Here is a 25,790-nt window from a genome sequence, read left to right as displayed (position 1 = left end):
TTTCATCATCTGTTTCTAAAGACTTCAGAAAGAATTGGATAAATCAATAATAAATCTGATAGCAAGAAAAGAGGCTTCTAAAGGAAAGCTATTTGAAGAAATGTAGCTAAATGATGAAGTCTTTTCAGTAGACTTTATGGTAAAGTTAATGCATGATACTTACAGCTATATTTGCATAACAACAGACGATTCACTGTAAGAAGTTAGAGAAATAATGGTAAAAATTGAATTCATAAAAATACTTTTGTCGTCTTTCCAATCATCATATATTTTCCACAATCTTATTCAACTGTCCACAAGAGGCCGTCTAGTATTTATTCAAAGATTCTGCTCTCTAAAGCAAATCAGCTTCCTTTTATCCAAAACATAAACAAATCACTAACAAAGAAGCCGCATATTAACTGACAACAAACTGCTTCCATTGAATCCAGAATTCACAATAAAAATATATATATGAAAAAAAAAAAAAAATTCTTCCCACCTAATATCTATTGCATCTAACAGATGCCACTGATTACAGAAATCATATCGCTGTACAGGTAACAAGTAAATAATAATACTTCATTTAACATGTTTAAGTCTGTGGTAATTAGAATAAAGCTTTAATTAAATAGGAACAGGCATAGGTGTGTGATAAGCTTGCTTCCCAACCACTTGGTTCCAGGTTCAGTCCAACTGTGGCACTTTGGGCAAGTGTCTTTTATAACTTTGGGACAACCAAAGCCTTGTGAATGAATTTGATAGACAGAAACTGAAAGAAGCCCATCATGTGCGTGTGTGTGCGTGTGTGTGCGTGTGTGTGCATGTGTGTGTGTGTGTGTATGAGTGTGTGTGTGTGGTAGTGGTGGTAGGGATCCAGCACTGGTTGACAACTGGTGCTGGTGTGTTTACATCCCAGTAACTTAGCAGTTTCACCAGCAAAACAGACCAACAGAATAAATATCAGACTTAAGAAAAAAAAAAAAAAAAGAAATACTGGTGTTGATCCATTCAACTAAAAATTTTTCAAGGTGATGCCCCAACATGGCCGCAGTCTAATGACTGAAACAAGTGAAAATGGTAGATAAAGTTATATAACATAATGATAATTTTTTGTGAGTTTGCTAATTGCTATAAAATCAAGACTAATAATATTCCTGTCTAAAGCTGAAGTACAGTGAGTCATTGTTAGCCCTAAGTATAAATTTATTTACAACAAAATCTAAACCTTAACATTACTATAAATTAATAGCTTAGATTTTTAATTCATAGCAATACAGCTACCTTTGGCATTTTCCCCTTTTGGAATAAGAGACGAAAAGCAAACAGTGTAGAGGATAGGAGAGGCAATAGAAAGAGCCTCCTACTAGTTATGGAGCAAGAAAGAAGAGCTGAGCCAGAAGCCAGGAGGAGATGATGAGCAGTGATTTGGTCACCACTGCTGGCTCACCAATGGGATGATATTATGGTTCAGGGTTAAGACACTCAATGGTCATTGTATACTGTCTGATGACATCAATTCTTCCTAGTCAAAGCTACATTCACCAAAGGTGAAAAAGGAAAAAGCCTCTTCTTTTAGAGTTTATCAGTATCACTGTGTCAGTTTAAATTCTTATAATTATTTAATTTTGATGCAAAATTAGTTAAATTTTCATCATCATCATCATCATCATCATTGTTTAACATCTGCTTTCCATCCTGGCATGGGTTGGATGGTTTGACTGAGGGCTGGCAAGCCAGGAAGCTGCACCAGGCTCTAATCTGATCTGGCAAGGTTTCTACAGCTAGATGCCCTTCTTAATAGCAACCACTCTGAGAGTGTAGTGGGTGCTTTCCATGTGCCACCGATATGGGGGCCAGTCTGGCGGCACTGTTATCGACAACACTCGAAGAGTGCTTTTACGTGCCACCAGCATGGGAGCCAGTCAGGTGGCAATGGCAAAAGAAAGGAAGAAGAAAAAAACTGCAGCCCAATGACAGATTAACATATAAACTGAATTTTAATTTTATTCTAAAATGTTTACTACACTAAAAACCAGGTGAATAGTGTAGAAAGGTCAGAGGATTCCAGCAACCTGAACCCAGCCATTTCATTCCACTTACTTGCCATATAATCAATTACCAGCCACAGCCAATATCTTATAAAATGCGCTGCAGGCAAAGAATTTAACCTTGCCATGTTACATATTCTAGAAGGAAAGTATAAAAGGGATTGAAATAGAAAAAGACTTCCCAAACTGAAGCACAATTTTGATTTTATATTGAATAAATATAGCAAAAATCCCATAAATACAGCAATTCAGAAATGGATTTCAGAAGATAATTCAATTTTGTTGCACTTTGAAAAGGGTCATTCTGCCAAGGAAAACACACCTTACAGGTTGAAGTGCACTTGTTTTATGGTTAATAAATGTTTGCAGTAAAATTGAGAAAATGGCAGCGGCATTAGAGCATATATAAAATGCTTTTAGGAAACTGTTTAAGCTATCTGCCACTAAGTTCAAATCCTGTCAAGATCAACTTTACTTTTCAGCTTTACAGGTTCATAAATATAGAAGCAATCCAAGCATTAACTTTACTACACACACACACACACATTATAGACATATACAGACACACATATATACATACACACACATTCCCCCTACACACACGTATGGGGATTTAACAAACATCTTGAATATATATATTCTATTATTCTTTAACTTGTTTCAGTCATTTGACTGTGGCCATGCTGGAGCACCACCTTTAGTCAAGCAAGTCGACCCCAGGACTTATTCTTTTTAAGCCCAGTACTTATTCTATTAGACTCTTTTGCTGAACAGCTAAGTTACAGGGACATGAACACACCACCATCGGTTGTCAAGCGATGTTGAGGGGACAAACAGAGACACACAAACATATACACATATATAGATATGCCTAAATTGCCACAGAGTAGGATTGAACCTGAAGTCATGTGGTTATGGGGCAGACTTTCTAACTATACAGATCCCCCTGCACCTATCTATATCCAGGTGGGTATGAATATTATATCTGTATATATGTGTGTGTGTGTGTGTGTATTTATTCAGACATAGACATGCACACACTCACACATGCAGGCACACATACACACACACGTGCACACAGAGAAATGTTTGAGTGTATGGGTGTAAGCAGGTATCTATATGTAACCACAGAAATACCTGCATGTGCATGTATATGAATGGATAAACTGACTGGCAGGAGAGCTAGACAGTAACTAACCAGAAAAACAGATGGCATTGAAAATTAAAACGACATACTACCTATCCAGTTCACAGAACCATTGACACTAAACACATGTAAGAGATTGTGTGATATATAGTTGTAATAATGAAATCAAACCAGTGTAACATGATATATATATATACAGAGAGAGAGAGAGAGATACATAGATAGATAAAACTGTTTGCTTAGAAGTTAATGACATAGTGTCGGAATCAATCTCAGAGTGCAACACCTTTGGCACATGCATTTTAATGTAACCTCAGGTTAGGGATAGCAAGCAGTAAAGTAATAGCTCAACAATATTATGGAATTGTGTAATCCATACTAGCTTGGAAAAAAACCAACCAAAAAAAAAAATGATGAATGAATGCTCTCACACCTGCACACTTTTTAAAAAAATTACCTAAAGGAAATAAATCAAATGGAGCCATGGCATAAATAGAGAGTGATGAGCTGGAGATATTATGTAAAGAAAATTTTTAATGAAAATGTTTTCTTTGGTTGGAGATAAAAAAAACAATCCTTGTGAAATTAATGACTTACAATTAAAAGAAAACAATTTCAAAGTTTATTTACATTTTTAGGGAAACGGTAATCTGATCTTAGGAGGGATAACCTAGGAATATTTCAGCCTATCAGATCTCATCAGCATACTAAAGTCTGCTCACACTAGTTGATAATGATTTTCACATTCAGAAAATGAATTACGGATAATATTTTGGCCATTATAATTTGCATAAGTAAACAATTATCGGATTTTAATGTGTATAAGGAACCCTCGCATATAAGGAACCCCCTAATTTTGGGGGCTTAAAATTTGGAAAAAAGGTTTTGTAAGGGATTATAATACTATCCATGTTTAAGAAACTCCCATATTTTTTTAACCTAATTTTTGACAGAAAAGGGTTCTTTATATACATTAAATTACGGTATATCAGCTACAAGAAAGAAGTGAAATATGTCAAAGGCATAGCAGAGACAAGACATGTGTACTGAAAGCTGTACTGTCAACTGATCAAGCTGGCTTGAGCAGACTATACTATGTTGATGAGGTGTAATAGCCCGAAACATGTTCACAGTTGTCTTTTACTTCAGACTAACATTAGGCTTCCCTTGACGCTCATACAATTTTGAACAGCAACCTACTTTTGTCCATCAAAGCTCTGAGTTACTTTTCTATCTCTAACCATGGAGAATTTCAACAGATAGCAGTGATTGTACTTCATAAAATTTCAATTATGTTTTCGATTAAATTTTATAATGATAAAATTTGATTACAACAAAATATATAATAAAATTGGCAATTTAACAAATGTGCTAACTATGTGTGAAGTAATGTGTTACATTGTCACATTTTTTTAATATTTTCCTAAATTGTTTCTATTGCCAACTGTTATATATAGTTTGCTATAATGAATTAATTTTGTTGTTAAAATTTAATTGCATAAAATTCTTATTAGTATTAATTATATTGTACAAAGGTTTTGTGAATATAGCTATCTGCTGAGCTCTCTTTAAGCTGGAGATGGAAAAATAGGCAGAGTTTTAGTACAGAAGTTACACTGGAAAGACTTTCTACTTCAATATGTAAAATAAACTTTAAGAGAATTATTTGTAATTTCTAAAAATTACGTCCCCTCTTCTTTGAGAGATGTTAGCAATTACCTCAGGCATTTTGTTTTCATTCACCAACAAAAAAGCAATTTTCAATTTACATATTTTCTCATATAGCATTCAATACATAACCACCTTAATTAACTCAATTATCCAAATTCAAGCCAATGACCTTGTCCAATTGTTTCCCTTACCTCATTTGATCTTTAATTATGCAAATCATAATTATCACAAATTATTTATAACTCAATTTCTATATCTAATAACTTATACTAAATGATTGACAGGTTTGTTACGACTATACTATGCTGATGAGTTTTAATAGGGTGAATATGCCCATAGCTGTCCTTACCTGCAAAATAAAATTGGATTTTAAGTCACCTAAACAAATAAACCAACTTTTCTTTGGTAGTCACAAACAGTTGCTGTTAATTTTTTTTTTTTCCCCTACTCCACTTAAAAGGGTAATTTTAATTAAGAAATTTTCATATGTGACACTCAGTAATTTCTCCTTAACTTATACACACACAAACACATAAAAACAAAAGAAAACACATACATACGTAGGTACTCACCACCATAAGCACACACTGCAACATAACACACACACACACACACACTCTTAAATACATATAAATACCAGACACAAAAATGAAGACAAATAGTTCTAGAAAGAAGTCATTGAAAAGATCACAATTATGAGGTGAAAGACTCACAAATTAATCAATGTACCTGTGTTTTTTATCAGTAAAATGACCCTCTAAATATACCACAGTATTTGCTTGAAAACCCGGTTTCACATCAAGAATCTTGTGAAACAAATATAAAAAGCAGATGTGTACAATCGTGTTTAACAAGTTTGTGTATTCAGATGTGGGAAGACTGTCTGCTGTGGAAATAGTTAGTCTCGGGAGGAAATTCTCCTCATAGATAATATGGATGGAACCAGATCGGGATATGAATGTTGTCATCAGATCACAGAATGCATGCATTTCTGTGTTGCTCCACATCATCAGTTATGAAAACCCGGTAAGAATAGTTGTCCTTATGTATAAGAAAAGCAAACTGTACATTTGCTGATATGTGCAGAGCATAGTCAGGCCTGATTTAAGTCACACAGAGCAGCTTTGAATAAAATATATGCACGTATAATTATATTTAATATATTCATATACACCAGAATGTGAGAAGACCTTTAACTGCAGAAATAATCCCAGGAAAGTTTATTTTATCAAGCTTTGTGTGCATCAACAAATGTGCAATTCGCTGTTCTTAAGTCATATCTTATATATATTTTATGTGCTAGTGTGACGTAAAAAGTACCATGATGGTGCCACATAAAAAACACCTGCTGGAACCACATAAAATAGCAACCACACCAGCACCACATCATAAGAAGCACTTATGGTGGTGCCAAGTAAAAATAGCATCCAGTATAGTGTATATATAGTCTGTATAGTGGTTAACATTAGGAAGGGCTCCAGCCGTAGAAACCATGCCAAAACAGACAACTGAAGCCTCATGCAGCTCTCCAGCTTATCAGCTCCTGTCAAACCACCCAACCCCTGCCAGCATGGACAATGGATGTTAAATGATGATGATGATGATTGCCAACACAGAAAAGTTTCTACTGCGAATATTTCCACTGCAAAGTGCCTTCTCATATCCAAGCATACATGAATGTGTTAAATACGATTGCACATGCATGTTTTATTAAATGTTGCTTTGTGTGACTAATTAAACACAAGAAAATTTTTTTTTTATGTATTTCATACCATAATCATTTTTGAAATGAAATGATAGACAAAGGCGTAGGAGTGGCTGTGTGGTAAGTAGCTTGCTTACCAACCACATGGTTCCGGGTTCAGTCCCACTGTGTGGCACGTGTCTTCTATTATAGCCTCGGGCCGACCAAAGCCTTGTGAGTGGATTTAGTAGACGGAAACTGAATGAAGCCCATTGTATAAATGTGTGTGTGTTTGTGTATCTGTGTTTGTCCTCTCAACATCGCTTGACAACCGATGCTGGTGTGTTTACGTCCCCATAACTTAGTGGTTCAGCAAAAGAGACCAATAGAATAGGTACTAGGCTTACAAAGAATAAGTCCTGGGGTTGATTTGCTCAACTAAAGGTGGTGCTCCAGCATGGCCACAGTCAAATGACTGAAACAAGTAAAAGAGTAAATGTGTACAATTCTTACAACAACTAAGGGGTTTTTCATATTATAGAAAATAAAAAAAGTAAAGCAGGTTTGCTGGACATCATTGTTTTGAGTCCTAGGGCTCATGGGGCCAGTTATCTGTTTTCTATGGTGTGTGAGTGACCAAAACCACTATATTCCTCCTGGACAGGATGCCAGGGTTACTCATTGATAGCTGAGTGAACTGAAGCAATGTAAAAATAAATCATTTTACTCATGAACACTACATACTACCCAGTGCTGGAATTGAAACCATGATCTTGCAATTTGTGAGTGCAACACCACCAACCACTAGGCCATGCACCCTCACATTATGTGTTATAAATTGATTAAAATTAAAAAAGTAAGATTTATAGAAATAAATAAAAATAACCTCCTAAAGAATTCATCATTCAAGCTAGGCTTACTGTAAAAGAAGTCACCGTTCTTAGCAGCTAATCATAGAACAAATAGCACCAGAACCCAAGAATAAATAGCATAATTCTTGCCTTGATTACTTGAAATACAATCATTAAAAGTGAGACAACTGTAGTTTCCAGATAATGATCATTCTGAAAGGAATTTACTAAGAGCTGCTTGTTGCATAGGCAAAGCTAATCAGGATTTAAATTGAAAATGTAAATCTAAAGAAACAAAAATATATAAGCCAGCAACATGAAAATTAGAAGTATCGAAATAGATTTTAACATTGTTTAAATCAAATTTCATCATTGTATCCTCACATAGTGACAAAACACGGTGATACAACACACAGGTATATACACACATGCATATAGAATTTATGGCTTTATAGATTCTTGTAATTTATTTCAATGTAATAATATTGATTAAATTATTTCTACACAATGCTCTAAGTGTATAATTATAGAAGAGAACTTATCTAGATCAGCATATATAATGGAATGCACAATAGAAAAATTGCTATATGTATGCCTATGTGACGCACACACACACACACACAATTATTAACCCCTTTCATATGTAAAATATTTCTAATATCGTAAATAGTTACATAGATATATGATATGTGCAGGCAGGTATAGTTACGTGTTTAAAAAGTTCACTTTGCAACCATTTCATAGTGAGTTCAATCCCACTGAATGGTACCTAGGATGTGTTCTACGATACCATTAGGTCAACCAATATTACATTAGTGCAATTTGATAGGCAGAAACTGCACAGAAGCTCAGCATGTGCATATTTTTATGTATGCATGTGCGTGTGTGTGAGAGAGAAACCATCTATGTCTAAAACCTAGAGTTGTTTGCACTGTGCCACTTTCTCTTTCTATCACGTTACTTAGCAATTCGACAAATAGACATCAATAAAACAAATGCCAAACTAAAATAAATGCTGGGTTCAATATGATTGGCTAAACCATGGTCATGCCTTCTCATGACCATGACTAATGACTGAAATGAGTGAAACAGTTATAAAATAGCCTGGTAAATAATTTCATTTTTACATCATATGGTTGGTTGCTGACAAATTTTTCTGCTCTATAAGGACTTTATCCTATATATGCTGTTCTATCAGTAATTACGCGTTGAAAAAATATATCTTTCTGCTTGTACTATTTCTTTTTTGTTCAGGTAAGCCATTTGTTAGCTCCCCTCCTCAAATGAAGATTTAAAAAAAAAAGAGCAGGGAGAGAAATACGAACAAAGATTGTTACAAACAAAAACAGTAAAGTTAAGGAGCTAAAACAAATACTAACATAGACAGAATATTAAAGACAAAACTGTGATATGAATGAACTCAAAACAAACTGACTATATCAGTAACATAATATCTCTGACATACAAAACATTTTATAAAAATAAATTATCAATAAAACTGTAACAAAAGAAATTCATTTCAACCAGATATCTTAAAAGGTTAAAATAGAATTTTGTTCTGTAGATTAATATGAACAGTACAAACTATTTTCTCTGCTGAGTCATTCTTCCAAAGTCATTATATATTAATATATTATTTTTCTTACTTTCTTTCTTTATCTCATTTAGCACAACGCCGTTCAATAACAAGCTTCCATTACTTTTTCTTTGATTAATCTTACACTGTGGTCAATAGTGTTTTCGTCTTATCTTCAAATTCTCGAATCTCTTTAATCTTTTATACTAAAAAGGCATTGTGTGACTTATATGTCAGAAATGTGTTATTGTATATCGTGGAAAATGTGGACCTTTAGAACATACGTAAGAACATGAAATGTCTGCTGAATGCATAATGTAACTCTAAAATATATAAGAACTCAGAAAAGGCTGAGGATATAAATTTACTGAAAGAGCTTGTACATGCTAAAAATGCACACCTGTTGCACATTCACACAGTATCAGCTTAGCTGTAATTTTTCCCTATTTTCTAAGCCACAATGTTTTACTCTACTTTGTGCCAAATTTACAAGAATTCGGGTTGAGATATTAGTCATTTGATTGAGACCCTACAGCAGTGGTTCTCAACTGGGGTGCATATGACCCTTGGAAGCCCATAGAAAATTTTTTTGTTGAAATTCATGTGCAATAAATTGCTTATACTTCTTCAATGCACCAAACATCTTAATTTTTTATGCAGTTCCTAATAATATTTTATTCCAAAAATATAATGGGATTTTTTGAAACATTGAATGGCTAAGAGGGTCCACTTAAGTAAAACAGAAATCAAAGGGATCCATAGATTGAGAACCACAGCAATACAGTATACACTTTGGCAGTTATTGAACTAAACTCAAACTCAATTTTATTAATTAGACATATGTACTGATCTCCTGATATAAAAAGGTGAATCGAAAGAAATTCAGTCTTATAAATATGTGCTCTAAACAAAGAAACCCAAATCATAATTTCGGGTAAAATTAGATAGATGAATAATCTTACTAATTAAATCTGTTGCAAAATGTGATTCGCATTGAATATCATTCAAAGAGAGTCAATTTACTAATATAAAAGTTTCCATGGATATTTCAACATTATATTTAAAATGAGTAGTGTGTAATTCAATGGATGTTTTTATTTCTTTGGTATTTCTGATTAACTAGCTTACTTTTGCTTAATTTTGTTAAACCATATTTCTTAAGAATACTCGCAATGTCAACATGGTTTCATGGGAAAGGTATCATAATAAAATGTCTATATCATTATCTATATCAACTTCCTACTCTGCAATTAAATTAATTATCAAAAGATCAGATAATTTGTAACAGTAATAACTATCTACAATGACTAATGAATGAGCAAGGATTGTGTGCTGGTAATCATGTAGGAGTACATAGCTTAAAATCAATAGATAGATATTGACAGGTAAGTAAAATCTTGAAACATTAAACTTTATCGCTGAATCAATCATTTATGCAATTAATGTCAATAACAGGCAGGTATGTGAACTTTCTATGTTGATATAACAAACAGAAGCGTTCCAAATTTGTTTTCACAAAGAATCAACTTCATACAACTACATCTGGAATGACTAAATCGTGTCCTTAAAAACTGAGGATGACGCCATCAAAATAAATGTGTGCCTAATGTCTGAATTCATTAACTAACATGTCTAATTTGATACATGGCGTGATATGAAGAAAAACAAAATCATGTGTAAAAAGTAAAACAAACTTTGAAGCCATATTTTAGATATGGGGAATATTTTTCAATAAATCATGCATGATTCAAAAAGCAAGCCACATTATTTAAACAGAAAAAGTCAAAAAATTTTTCTTTACTCACATATCCTGTGAAGGAGAGCGTACTTTGGGAACTGCTTGAATGCTGCTGTGCAGGGGGAAAAATAAATGTTGCATAAGACACTAAGAATATCATGCAAAGCTCTTTAATAAAGTTTAAATGCCAAGTGATGCAAGTTTTCACATGAAGCAAATATTTCCATCTACCCAAGCCGAAGACATTATGGTTTCGAGAATAGATGCATGTAAATCATTTTTTTTCTTTTTTAAATGGTTAATTTTAGCTGTGCATTAAGACTACCCATAAGATGAAGCAAAAATTTGCAAAATGAATTAATGTGTCACTGAAAACTAGGTATTAGGATTTGCATATACAACATTCCAAATATGTTAATGACTATCTAAAACTTACCTTAACTTTGATTAAGCCTTAGAGTGAAAAACAGAGGCTATATATATATATATATATATATATTTTTTTTTTTTATATGGTTAGTGGCTGGGCAAAATGCTTAGCAGAATTTTGTCCCGCTCTATGTTCTGAGTTTGAATTCCACCAATATATATTTCTACAGTGGAAGAATCAAATATTTGGTGTACACTATGGAATATTAACATATTGTAAGAATGAATAAACATGGGGTTATTTTTTTTTTGTTCCGGCTAATGAATTGTGGCCATGTTGGGGTATCACCAAGACAAGACCTAAACATACCCCTCCCAGACACATACTACACACAGAGGCTTTTGCATATTTTCTATCTACCAAATTCTCCTAACAAGGAATTGGCTAATCTTGGGCTATAGCATAAGACTCACACCGGATACCATACAATGAGATAGACTGAACTCAGAACCACATTTTAAAAGGTGAACTGCCGAACATGGCTATACATGTGCTTATGTTTAATTTAAATTCATTTCAGTATTGTTTCCTTTATCTCAATTCAAAGATGCCTTCCCAAGCCTTTTTTCTAAGTAGTGTGTTTTTAATGAAATTAAAAGTTATTAATTTTATGTTAGTAACACATATATGTCACATCATACATAAATGAAACCAAAATATATTATTAAAAAAAAATTCCAAAACAATTATTATTGCTTCTAAGCTCTGATGTTTTTGTTTATCAGAAATTTTTGAAATACAAAAGCTAAGCTGGATTCAATTAAGTAACTAACATTCAATTAAAAATAAAAAGGTTATCTGTAAATTCCTTTAAGACTTTATTCCTTTAAAGAATAATCCTTTTGATCATGAATAAATATTATACATAATAAATAAAATACTATATATATATATATATATATATATATATATATAAGTAAATAAATATATATATGTGTGTGTGTGTGTGTGTGTGTGTGTGTGTGTGTGTGTGTGTGTGTGTATATATATATATATAATATATATTATGCCATTAACCATTACAAATGAGATTCTTAGCTGCCTTTATTTACAGATTAATGAATTCAAGAAGCCAATTGAATTAATTTTGTGGGATAAGAGCTTTGTCTCTAGTGTATGAGTCAGAAAGTCTACTCAATCTTAACATACAGACTACCTACAGAAAGAAAACAAAAAAGTCTCTGTTATATCCCTATGATTCATATACAAATTACAATACTAGAAACACTATTAGCAACTTCTAAATAATAATTTGTGAAATCAAAATTAAAGGGAAACCTTTACTAATTAAAAGTTTACAAAATAAGAAATGAATGTTTATATTTCAAGTATACAAGAATACCCACACATCAGATGAAGGTGACTAACTGAGAGAAGGGGGAATCACAAAATGATTTTTCTCTTTGTTATTTCTTTCCTGTTGACCTCTGACCTACTACAATCCTCTCTGCCTGCTGATCTGTCCTCCATAATTCTTTTACAGTTTTCAGTCCTATAATCTTTTACTACACTTCTTATTCCCTCTCAAATGAAAAATCCCCTTATAAAGATTAAAATTCTCTTGCAATATATGACTTTATTGAACTGATTTTTTACCAAGACCACCACAATTTCCTTGAACTTTGCTTGCCTTAAGCCACTTTATAATATAATATAATAGGATATAATATGATATAATAGGCAGGAAAATGTCAAAAAATCTTATAACATAATAGGTACACACATTAAGTGTCCAGACCAGACCCACTGCCTAAAATCCAATGTTAAGTGAGGGAATACAGGGTCTGCAGAAATAAGAGTTGGCTGGAGGCGATATACAAGTTAAGCTAATGTAGGTATATTAGGATAAGATATGAATAGGCAGTTACAAAGCATCAAGTCATTTATAATATATTTATACAAAAGAGGGTAAAGAAATATACAAATACAGCATATGAAAAAAACCAGAGTGAATCAACATTAACTTTCACTCTCTAGATTCTCTTGGTTTTCTACTGTATTTATATATTTCTGAACTCTCTTCTGTATAAATATATAATAAATGACTTGATGCCTTGTAACTTCCTGTTAATATCATATTCTATTGCACACATATATACAAAAGGTTAAGTTGTTTCACTCATTGTAATTTATATATGAAGGTGTGTTATTTTTCTTTAAGTCAAACAATTTGTTTGATTCTCAATAATAGTGCAAAAATAAATTTTTAATGTATTCAACTTCAACATATTTTTTTAATTTATTTCTGTTCGTATTGACTTAACAGTTCAGTTTAATACTATGGCAAAACTGGCAGAGCCACAGACAAAATGTCTCGTACGTGTCACACTTTATTTTCTGCATTTGATCACTGCTGAGGTGGAGTTGGCTTTTCATCAAAGTTTGATATAATCAATGGTTTCTTTCCCCCAAAATTTGTGGCCTTGTGCCTAGGTCAGAAATCAATTAAATATAATTAGTAAAAAAAAAAAAAAAAAAAAAAAAAGTTCAAGTTATTCCAGCATGTATAGTCCCAAATTAATCAATTGTTGTTCATCAATAATCAGCTCATTACAGCTAAAATTGATAATTAATGTAGGTACACACTATTCATAGATTATCACAGGAAATTCGAAGAGAAAAATCAACAGCCAGCAGTATTTTACCAATATAAAATGTTGAAATTAATATGGTAACATATTTTCTCACTCTCCAATTACTTGTTCTTTTAATATGACAGGCACCATAGAGGAAGTTCTGCTGAGTCGAGTTCATATTCCAATTCTGACTCCTAGCTGAAGTTATTTGCACTTTGGTTGTGCCAATATTTGCAGAAATCAAACATCACAACACAATTTTCCCCAAAGTGATTTATAGCTTTGAGCTTAGATAAAAGACAATATTTTAAAATAAAATAATTTGAAGGTAACAAACACACATGGATACTTTAATGTATACAGTATCAATAATTTTCACTGTTCTGTGATCCAAAATGCCCCCAGGGCAATGAAATATCATGGTAGTAATATACATAAGGTGATGCAATCTACTATATCCTTTTTTGGAAAATGTGCTTGTGTATAGTTGAAGAAAAAGTTTATAAAATAATGAAAGATGAAGCAGTCACCAAGCAAAATTAGAAAGTAGTTAATTGTTTGGCAATTCAATACTTCAATATCTAAAATAATGAACAACTATCTGTTTTCAGACGAAAAAATTACTGAAGATTTTTATAATATTACCACTGATCAAGTAAACTAAATGTATATAATTTTACAGAGGCCCCAGGGTATTTCAGAACTAATGAGTAAACCAAACTTAGAAATCACTTTCATTAAACTAAACTAATATAAAAGAAAATCAATTTTGGCTTCAAACTGGGAAAGGATTTTTTTTTTTTTTTTTTGCTTAAAAGCTGAAAGCCATCAGTTCTTTTATACAGACATTGATATGGTTCGTGATCAACAAAATATATTTGCTTCAAATGAAAAATGCCTTCTTTTACATGTATAGCAGTTAAGCAAGTTTCAGCAATAACAAATGGACAGATTTTAAGAGATTATTAATCTTTTTCATGTACAAAACTGCACATATTGTTTATTCAGTTTTATATTGTATTTTAATTACTTTGTGCAGAAATATATAGAGAACATTAAAGCTTCTTAATAAAGAAATAAAACAACATATTAAAAATCAATACAATTACCATTAAACAATACTTTTTTTCTTTTAAGATTATTCCGATACTAAATAAAAACATTTAGCTGATTGACTATGAACAGAAAGAAAATACTTGTGGGGAAAAATATATATCAAATCAGCAATGGACTACTCATGTCAGAGATAAATTAAAATGAATATATGGGTTTTAAAAAACCTGGGTATTCTGTCCATTTGTAAAAATACAAAATAAGATTTAAAAGAAGCAAGGTAAAAAGCAACAACTATATAAAGACGCATCAGAAGCAAAGTGACTGAACAATGTAAACAAAGCAGTAAGCTGAATGAATAGAAAGCATATTTCACTAACTACATAAAAAAAGCAGCTTACATTCATATTCATTAGCAATAAATGTAACAATGAAGTAAAATATTCAAATATTTTAATGATTTTTTTACTCAAATTTTGAAACAGTTATAATTCATTTTCTACAGAAAATTCTTTACCATGCAGTTTCCATATCTATTTTAACATGGATGTTTTTTGTACACCCCAACCCACGCCCTATTCTAACAGTACTGCAGTGTTAGGATATCATATGGATTCAACTTCATTAAGTCAATGAAATATATTACACATGTATGTAGGAGAGTATCAAACAATACAGATTAACACCCAGGTAAAAAGATATATATATTATGCATTTATGAAACTCTTTTGATACTAATCTGCCTTAGATCACCTCAGATTCTATGACAAAATACATTTAAAGTATCCACATCCAAATTAGAACCCCTCTCCATTCATGATTTTATATAAGAACCTTTCATTAAATTAATTCCAGATACTAGCTTTATATATATACCAACAGATAAAAGGCTATTTTATAAAATCCAACCCAAATTTTCTGTTTTTCTTTTTTTTTTTTCTGTTAATTTATTAAAACGACCAGTCTATATTATTGGAAATATAGTCATGTTATTGTTCAAATTTTTTCAAAACTATATATATATATATATATATATATATATATATATATATATATATATATATATATATATATATATATATATATATATTATGAAAAATGAAATATATGATTGAACTAACAGAAGATAAAGACTAAAAGTTCAATTTTAATAGATTAGTCAATTTACTACTATAGTAATAAATATCTCAGAAATGCAAATAAGGAAATAATAGAATTTTGTTCACGTTTTTATAAGATTAATATTACTGTATTATTTATGCTCTTAATGATACCAAATAAAAATGTGAGTAGCTCTGTCAAATGGATTTGTAAAAAGACATACAGCCTTCACATTTGAACTGATAGAAAATATTTCTCTCTGTTCATTTAGGTTTTGTGTTTCACTCCTTTTAAAAAATCGTTTCCATACTTTTACTGATTTGGCGGTTGTTTTTTTTTTTGTTTTTTTTTTTTTTGTAGAAAATTTACATGTTATTGAAACAAAAATTTTAGTGTTGGTTCTTTGCTTCTTTTTATTCCTCTCCCAGACAACTCAAATGAGAGAATGGCACCTAATTTTTCAAACAGAACAAACCAAGCTAAGCAGTGCAGGGGTTACAAAACAGCATAAATAGCAAAGACTAACTCTTTACTATGTGGTCAGTCATCTATCACTGAAACCACATAAGCACTAATTTAATTTTACAAATTTATGTAGATAAACTGAAAATATATAATGACATTACTGAAGACAAAAATCTAATAAAATCTTGGCATATCTGTTCCAGATCAATGAAACACTTCAAACTTACTCAGCATATCACTGCTCTTTTTTTTTTTTTTTCATTATATATATATATCATTTAAAAGGGAACTTTTGTTATACTTCATATAATCTAAAACAATTTATATACACAAAACCGAAGCAGAATACTTTTTATTTAATGAGGAAAAATAAAATCATATAGATCCTGCTAAAAGGTACAACAAAATATAACACTACTAGGACACTTCACTATATTGGACATTAACTCTTAAATTCTTGTAGATCACCTCAGATTCTTAATATAAACTTATCAAAACAGATTCTTTATATAAACTTATCAAAACTGTTAGAAACTAGAGGATTTCATGAAATGCAGTCAACTCAGTACAAAATCATAGAAATATAACTACAACAAGAATTTGGATAAAACTTGTAGATAAACAGATAAACTGGCACTTGGTCAGTTACAACAGGGGGTTTTCCAGTTCATCTGATCAATGGAACAGCCTGCTCATGAAATTAACAAGCAAGCAGCTGACCACTCCACAGACATGTATACCCTTAACATAGGAGTCAGGGAGGTTCAGCATGAAACAAAATGTGACAAGACTGGCTATTTGAAATACAAGTACTGTTTATTTTTGCCAGCTGAACAGACCCAAGCAATGCGAAATAAAGTGTCTTGCTAAAGGACACAATGCACCGCTGGAAATTGAACTCACAACCTTACAATCATGAGCCAAATACCCTAACCACTAAACCACGTGCCTTCACATGACATGATGTCATATGTGACATGATGATGATGGGAATGTGGTTTCTACTTGTTGGGTTTCTTTACCTGTTATCATGTCACTTTCACCTGCCTTGGTAGGTTGAATAGAGATAGATTGATTACACATAGGTGTGTTCACATATATCTACAAGATGTAGATTCCTGGGTATTGATTTTCTCAGAACTGAATTTGTGTCCCAGCAGTCTCTGTAACTCAGAAATTACACAACTCACATTACAAAAAGCATTCCAAGATATTCTTTCATCTTCTCCATTGATGGAATTAAGGTGATGTTATTCTGTTGACACATATATCTTGTGGTTTCATCACTCATCCTGATAAAAAAATTACTTCAGGAAAAAGTAAAAGAAAATAGTCAACAGGCTTAGCTTCTAAGTTCAAAGCTTTTGTGGGGGGGGGGGGGCTACATCACCAAAAGAAAGTATCAATGCATTGATCAACTGTGTGATCAAACCCTTTTTGCTCATAATTGATAAACCTTGATATCACTATGATCACTGGGGTGTACAGCTACCCTGAAATATCTTCCTGATTATTTTCTCCAAGACTAAGCTCTCTTTCTCACTCGCCATGAAGCTTGGAAATCAAAAAGGGGAAAATAATCCAAAAAATTCATTGAATAAACAGCACAAACAGGAAGTCTTTTGACAGAAAGGTTTTTCAATGATGATGCTAAACTTTATTTCTCTCACAGAAGAGTGCTGAGTTCCTGTTTTATAACCCCAAACAACAACGTTAATTGAATTCTGGTTGTGTGTGATTCAAGACTCCTGCAGTTATTTGAAGTACAAGACTTTAAGAGTTAATACAATTGGTTACCCTGTCAGTAGTAAGTGACTGATAAATAATTAACTTGTGGAGATGAAATAATAGAGATAAAATACCACAGAGAAATTATAATACCTAATTTGAGAAGCTGGAATGAAAGGCACATTGTAGTATAAGCTATAAAGCTTGTCAAGTAATAGCTACATGGTTCCATTAGTAAGCCTGCCACTCAGCTCTGCCTCTAATCAGAGGGGAGGGGGCTTAACATGTCTAATATCATTTATTAATTACTTTCTCTTTATTTCCTAAAATCCAATGTCACTTCCTTTCAAAAGCACCAAAACGTTATTAATTATACAATTATTTTAATGAAAAGACACCAACTGTTCATATTGTATTTTTCTTAAATGTTGTCGAATAATTATTCTCTTCCTTCAATCTAGAACTAATTTCTAACAATACATACAGGACTGCCTTACTGTCTTGGATATTACACAGGGTTTATACATAATATGGTTAAGTAATTAAAAAATTATATTTTCCAATTATCTCTCAATCACTTATTTCAAGTTCAATGATGTTTTGTTCTAAAATTTCCTCAAAGAAATTTGATATTCCTTTATAAATTATTTTCAACACAACTTGAAAACGAAGATTATGACCAAAGTGGTAGGTAGAAATAGTGTATAAATGTTACAATAAAGAGAAAACCAATTTTACAAGATAATAATAAATATTTATAGGATAAACAAGATTTACATATATAAACTGCTTCTGCAATTCTGATAACAAAAAATGTGAAGTTTTCCATACATTACCATATGAGAATTCAGTGGGAAAGCCAGTTATTAACAAAGAAAAACTCATCACAAATTAACATCTGAACAACCATTAACTCACCTGGAATAAAAAAAAAAAAACATTGAGAAAAATGCAGTGAGGAAACAATTTAGTCTCATTTAAATATATCAATATGAAAACAATTTCAATTCAAACATGACATATAAAATTTATTTAATTTTCTAAAAAATCATTTCTTTATAAACAGATATGTATTGCTATTTCACAAATGCCCTTGTCTGGCCAGAGATTTAAAGAGATCATTAGTCTGAAGATTTTCAGCAAAAGATATTACAGCCAAATGTTGATTCTAATGTCAACTTTGACTTCATATTGGGAAATGGTTTGGTATAATTTAATTCCTCATTAGCAGCATTTTATTGTCTATTTTGCTATGCTTGCAGGAGTTACATTAATTTTTTTAAACAGATCCTGTTTGGCTGGATGCTCTTTCTGTCACCATCCCTCACTTGTTTCCAAGCAATGCAATATTTTCTCATGGTCCACTTGTTTTAACAGAAGACTGAAACCAAACAATAACTAAAATTTGCTTACAGACAAGATTAAACTGGGAACCTTTTTTTCTAATTCAAGAATAATAATGTGCTCATTTATTGTGTAACTATCACATGCAGATGTAAATATTTTCTTTTAAAAATTCACCTCAAAAGAGTTAATAATCTGGAAAACTATCATTTTCTTAACAAGAACCCATCTCAGACACTTAGTTATTTTTTATATCATTGTGTTATTACATGGGCTCAAAAGCTTGTTGATGCTTCTTCAGTCCTTAGAAATAAAATGGTCTTTGTTTAGGGAATACACCAAGAGCCTTCTTTATTTCTATATTCATACGACATTTTGCCCCAATTATAGTTAACTCTTATTTTCTTCAAAAAAAGTCATGTAAAGCTTATTTTATTTGCTAAAGTAAATGCATGCCACGTTTAAAAAATAACAACGGCTACCTAAATTACTTCAAGATTATAAATTTGCAAAGTAAAGTTATAGCTGACTGAAGTGGCCCCTTATCAAGGTATGAAACCTCAAACAATCATAGCTCACATTATCTTTAATAGCTTTTATGATTTTTAATTGAGTTAACTAGCTTTAATTTTAGAGAAACTAACATGTAAGCTATTCCTCTATCAAATATTGCAACAGCATGATAATTACTATTTTTTTAATTACCCATAAAATATGAGATGCTGAAAAAATATCTCAATATTCTAAAAACAATGTACTTGTTTTTATTTAATTATGATACAGAAATATCATCTTAGAGTTATAAATTTACATCAATTAAATTTTCTGCCTTTTTCAATTCTCAACATAAAGTTTAAACTATAGAAAAAATTTAATATTTAATGATTTTCTGCACAAAAAAGGCAATTATTAGCCAATCCTCAAGATTTATTTAACAGTTTCAATAATCAAAATGGAAAGAATATAAAAAAAAATCTTTATAACTAACTTAGAACACTGCAGAAAAAGAAACTTCATTAGAGAAATTAGCAGCAGATACAAGTTTGCAGAGAAGAGGAGCAAAAGCAAAGAAACCAACAACAACAAAAATAAAAGAAAAGGAAAAAAGAAAACTGAAAGAACTCTTGTGGGGGATGCATCCAAGCTTTGAGTAGATCTAAGAAGTTCTCAAGTATTCCTCTTAATAAAAGATGAACCTTCATCATATCCTTGTAAAGAAATTCAACCAGAAATTGAATACTAATGGAATCAAGTGTAAAATGTAATTGATCTTAATTCTAAAGGATGTAAATCAATTCAATGGATAGTGTATTTTAAAATTTATTCTTACTCTAGGATTAATTTTAATAATATTTCCATTGTGGATTTTTGTTCCTCCACATAATTATCATTACTAACAAAAAACAGCTCTTTTACTTCCAAGGTGTTGAAAAACATTTGTTAATCTCTTTGTGTTTTTTGAATGAGCAATGCACTTGTAAAAGAAAACATATCTTTGAGGACATTTATATAAAATGTAACCATTGCCTTTAAGAAAGGAAGGAGAGTACTCTTATTTCTTGCTCACATTTTGTAATCAACAGAAACGGACCCAACAGATAAGAAAAGGCATTAAATATTTCACTTTTCTTACATATGCATAAAAGCCTTCAGCTATTTAACTTTTCTTTGTACAACTTGACACTGAAGAAAAGGGTCTTGAGAAAAATAGATAATAAACTCTGCTAGGCTTGACCTTGCTTTTCATTCTCCTGGGGTTCATAAAATAAAAGAACCAGTCTAGAAATAGATTTGAATTATATTCCTAGAAAACATTCTAGATGTAAATGGCATGGTAATAAAAACCAAGTTATTACAAAATTTGCCGACAACCTCTTAATAAATATGCCATTTTAACTAGTTTATCAAAAGTTACATTGACAGATTTGTATCCATTTCTAAATTCTTGTGTACAGCTAAATATCATTACTGTTCAATATTAATTAACTGAATTGATATAAACTACTCTCAGTGATCTCAGTTAATGAACCTTTAGAATGATAAATCAAATAAATTAGCTAACTTTTAACCTATTCAAAAGTTCATTATGATTTGACATGTGCCTGGCAACAAACACTGGCAAATAAATGACAAAAAATAATAAAGATTGAAAATATTTTTCATATAACTGGAAACAACTTTCTAAAACAATGCTACTTTTACAATTCTATCTATGGTATATGTCTTGTTTTGTTTTGTTTTTAATTTTTGTAGATCTCTCTGTGAAGAACAAAAATTTTTTACAGTGGAAAATTTCATTTCAGATGTAAACATACAAAGTTAACAAGGTGTGTGGCCTGAGAGGTAGGGCGTGGGATGCGTGATTTTAAGGTTGGGATTTTAATTCCTAAACAGGGTGATGTACTGTGTACTTGAGCAAAACTCTTCATTTCCCTTTGCTATAGTCCACTCAGCTAAAAAATGAGAACCAGTTACAACAGATGGTAAACTCTGTAATAAATTGGTGTCTGGTTAAAGACAGAATGTAGGACTCTGAATCATTTTTACCCTATAGAAACTGAAACAAAGTCAAACCTAATAAGTTAGTAGGCTTGTGACAGACCTAAGGTAATATTCTCAGCTTATCACTAACAAATAAGATGACTAGTGAAACTAGACATCATATTTCAGGTGGTAACCAAACACTAGTTATATTTTTAAATGATAAGCTGGAGAACACCTACATCTAAATCAATTTCAGAAAAAATAAGACAAAATTGCTGTGTAACTACATTCTTTTTTCAAGCCATTTCAGAGTTTATCTTTGCTACAAAATGAATAGCTGTTTTAAAAACGTCATCTAAATTTAGTAGAAATTTAGTTGGAGCATGATATATTTAGAGAAGCTAATCCAGAAAGAGTGTCAAGTGATTGTCATACTGACAGAAGTGTTTTTCTTGAACTGTTTATCTAATAAAATTAAGCACTTATTTTTTTTTTTTTTTATTTTTTTTTTTCAATATATGACCAAGCTATTTTTCCTTGTTTGCTTATTTGATTAAAGATTAAAAACTATATTCAGAAAAAGTGAAAAAAAAAAATCTATTACACATCTAAATCATACTAATACATTAGCAACAGTTTTCTAGCTTTGAAGACTACTTATTCCGTCTCTACTCTGAAGAGATTTTCAGAAAATTTAAGAACCATACAAAATTAAAAAATCTCCTTTACAGCTGATATAATTCTATATGACACTTAAAGTTTCCATAAATCTCACTTAACTTTACCTTAATAATAGGTTTCAACTTTTGTATACAAAATCAAATCAGACATAATTCAATATAACTTTTACAGTTTCACCTTGGAATGAATATTGGGGCATCCACTATGATGTCCAGTTATCATGTGAGTAAATACTGTCATGGGTCAAAAGACTGCTATAATTCACAGACATTGCAATGAATTTTTCAAGATATATAGTTATTTCTTCTTGCACCAGCTTGGCTGGAAAATGAGGACTTCTCTCATTTTGATAAACTGTGATGCTTCTCTTTTACACACCCCATCTGACTCTGCTTATACCCAGTTTCTTCTCTCAACTTATCTGTCGTTCACCATTCATGCACACTAACATTGCACATCCAGCAAAGCATGCTCATTTCTAGCCTTCACATGTTCTCTGCATTCAACACCCATATCTCACTGGCAGAGTGGTTAGCACACCAGGCAAAATGCTTAGCAGTATTTCGTTTGTCATTCTGTTCTGAGTTCAAATTACGCTGAGGTCGACTTTGCCTTTCATCCTTTAGGGGGTCGATTAAATAGGTACAAGTTATGCACTGGGGTCAATGTAATTGACTTAATCCCTTTGTATGTCTTTGTCCCCTTTATGTTTAGCCCCTGTGCACAATAAAGAAATAGATATGCATCACTGTACTTTACTGATAAGCATCATACAATCTACTCTTTTCTCAAAAAGACAATCTCTTTGTTAGTAACAGAGATAATAGCTCCCTGAACTTTTCCAACATCATTCTTATTCTAGTGAAAGTGCACAGCGTAGTGCTGGACTCACAATTGCAAGATCATGGTTTCAATTCCTGGGTTGAGTGATGTATTGTGTTCTTGGGCAATACACTTTATTTAATGTTTCTCTTGCCCACTCAGCTGTAAATGAGTACCCCTGCAACAGAATGTTGTCCTGTTTAAGGGGAATGTTATCATTTTTGTCATTCATGCAGCATAGAAACCAGGTGACACACCTTCTGACTCCTGAGACTTGAGACAGTATCTGCCTTATTTTTCTCATTTTAGCCACACTGAATGGATAAAATGTGTAGGGTATACGAACTAAGTACTTAGTATTTGATTATGTCCCTTTATGTTCTGACTTCAGATCAACTTGGGCAGAATAAGCACCAGACAAAGAAGTGGGGCTCAATATAAACAACTGGAGGCACCTTAGTGTAGTTAGTCAAAAAAAAAAAAGCGTTAGAATCTAATGAATAAATCTAAGGAAAAGAGAAATCAAAATATAGCTTTCATGAAAGCAATAAAGACGTTATAAAATAACATTTTCTAAACATTGCCTGTGTTTAAAGATATAATATTGTATACAGAGATCCGTGTTTAAAGAAATATCACAGTATAAGACTGTATTAGCGATATGCTACTCATGTAATATGTTAAAATATAATTCAGCTTAATTGACTACCATCAGAGATAAAGTTCCATTTGAAATAAGAAGCACTACAAGACAAATCAAACACAGAGAAGAGGTTGAAAATGTGATCTGAATTGAAAATAAGAAGGAAAAAAATAAACCTTTTCATTTCACACAAACTTTAATGAAAGGGAAAATTAAAATTCAAGTAACCAATGCAAGATTTACTTTCATTTCATATTGCATAATTCTGAAATTCATGAAAAATTTCAGTCATAGAAATTGTCAGCAGATTCTTCTTAAAATCTTTTCATAAAACTTGCAAATGTGAAAAATTGCTTACCAGTAGATAAATTAAGGAAATTATTTGACAGCTAAAAGTTAGTATTAGAAATTTTTTTTTCTTTTATATTAAAATACTTCACATTTATTGCCTAAAAGGAATTCTCTCTCTTTTTTAAAAAAATTTATTATCTATCAATGGCAATGTAGCATTTAGAACATGTACACACATACTTAAGCAGATATAGGAATGTTCTTATTGACAAAAAATATATATTTTAATCTTAGTTTTAAGCTAAAAATTGCATTAATCTCTTTCTGTATATTGAGAGTATTATAAAATCCTTTAATTAAATCAATATATAATCACCAATTGCTACACAGCCACCAGGCTCAGCTACTTTCAAGTACAATATGATTGATCTCTCCCTTAAGCAAAACTGCAACAATGGTGGCACTTGGAGATTAACCTCCAAAAACTGATTGTTCTATTTTACTCAATTGCACAGGGTGGTGTATATATATATATATATATATATATATATATATATATATATATATATATATATATATATATATATATTAAGAAACAACTTCAGTAATATCTTGGAAGCATTTTATATATATATATATATATATATATATATATATATATATATATATATATACATACATATATACATACATGCATACATACATACATATATACATACATGCATACATACATATATATATACATGCATACATATATACATACATATATATGTACAAACATATATATATACAAACATATATATATACAAACATATATACGTACATATATATATATATATGCATATATATATGCATATATACATATATATGCACACACACACACACACATATATATATATAATCAACCAGAAAAGTAATTAAGAATAGTTATTTTTAAAAATTTGAAGTTTAGTAGATAGGACCAACTTTCAAAACTCAACTCCTACCAAATGACCACTATTGCCAACACCACTGCATAAATAATGTTTAACTCAAAACACATAGCTGAATGACTTTTCTTAATGGTTAATAGTATCTGTTTCTGAAATCATTTATATGTACCTTGAAATATGGAAACTATATAAATTGTGATAGAAAGAGAAAACTGCAAATGCAGTTGAAGGACTATAATGAAATTATATTATAAACATGTAGGTCTGTTTTCTTAATCATTTCCACAAAGTCTTATATATGTCAGTTGTAGCTTTTCAATGTGGCTTTTAATGTGGTTTTGGAGAAGAGGGATAACAACTGAAAAGGCTAATGGAATTTCTATCTTTAAATTTAAAAAAAAAAAAGAAGTATTCATCATTAGTGAGATGAGATTTATTTGTGTTCAGATAATTTACAATTAGGCTTGGAGAAATAAACATTTTCTAAACCATATGCAATGGTGACAAAGCTACTTTATTTGCACCTAAGATAACTAAATGTAC

The 25,790-nt window shown here is 31.3% G+C and overlaps 1 protein-coding gene across 50 annotated transcripts in view; it reads right to left on the bottom strand.

Moving 5' to 3' along the window:
* The window catches only part of LOC106881370 (kinesin-like protein KIF13A), a 692,738-nt gene that overhangs the window by 514,236 nt on the left and 152,712 nt on the right, over nucleotides 1–25,790 (bottom strand). For 22 of the 50 annotated variants that reach the window (XM_089350407.1, XM_089350417.1, XM_089350411.1 and 19 more), the window contains one exon: nucleotides 10,765–10,809. The exons of 17 other annotated variants lie outside the window; for them this stretch is intronic. In XM_089350407.1, coding sequence (XP_089206533.1) covers nucleotides 10,765–10,809 — 45 coding nt within the window. The remainder of the gene's footprint in view (nucleotides 1–10,764; nucleotides 10,810–25,790) is intronic. 11 more of the 50 variants (XM_089350419.1, XM_089350439.1, XM_089350398.1 and 8 more) reach the window with 1 other exon arrangement.

This window comes from Octopus bimaculoides, chromosome 4, assembly GCF_046866305.1.
Source record: "Octopus bimaculoides isolate indiv1 chromosome 4, ASM4686630v1, whole genome shotgun sequence".
Classification (NCBI taxonomy): Eukaryota; Metazoa; Mollusca; class Cephalopoda; order Octopoda; family Octopodidae; genus Octopus; species Octopus bimaculoides.
Note: the sequence above shows the minus strand (reverse complement) of the source record. Positions and strands in the feature narration are given on the sequence as shown.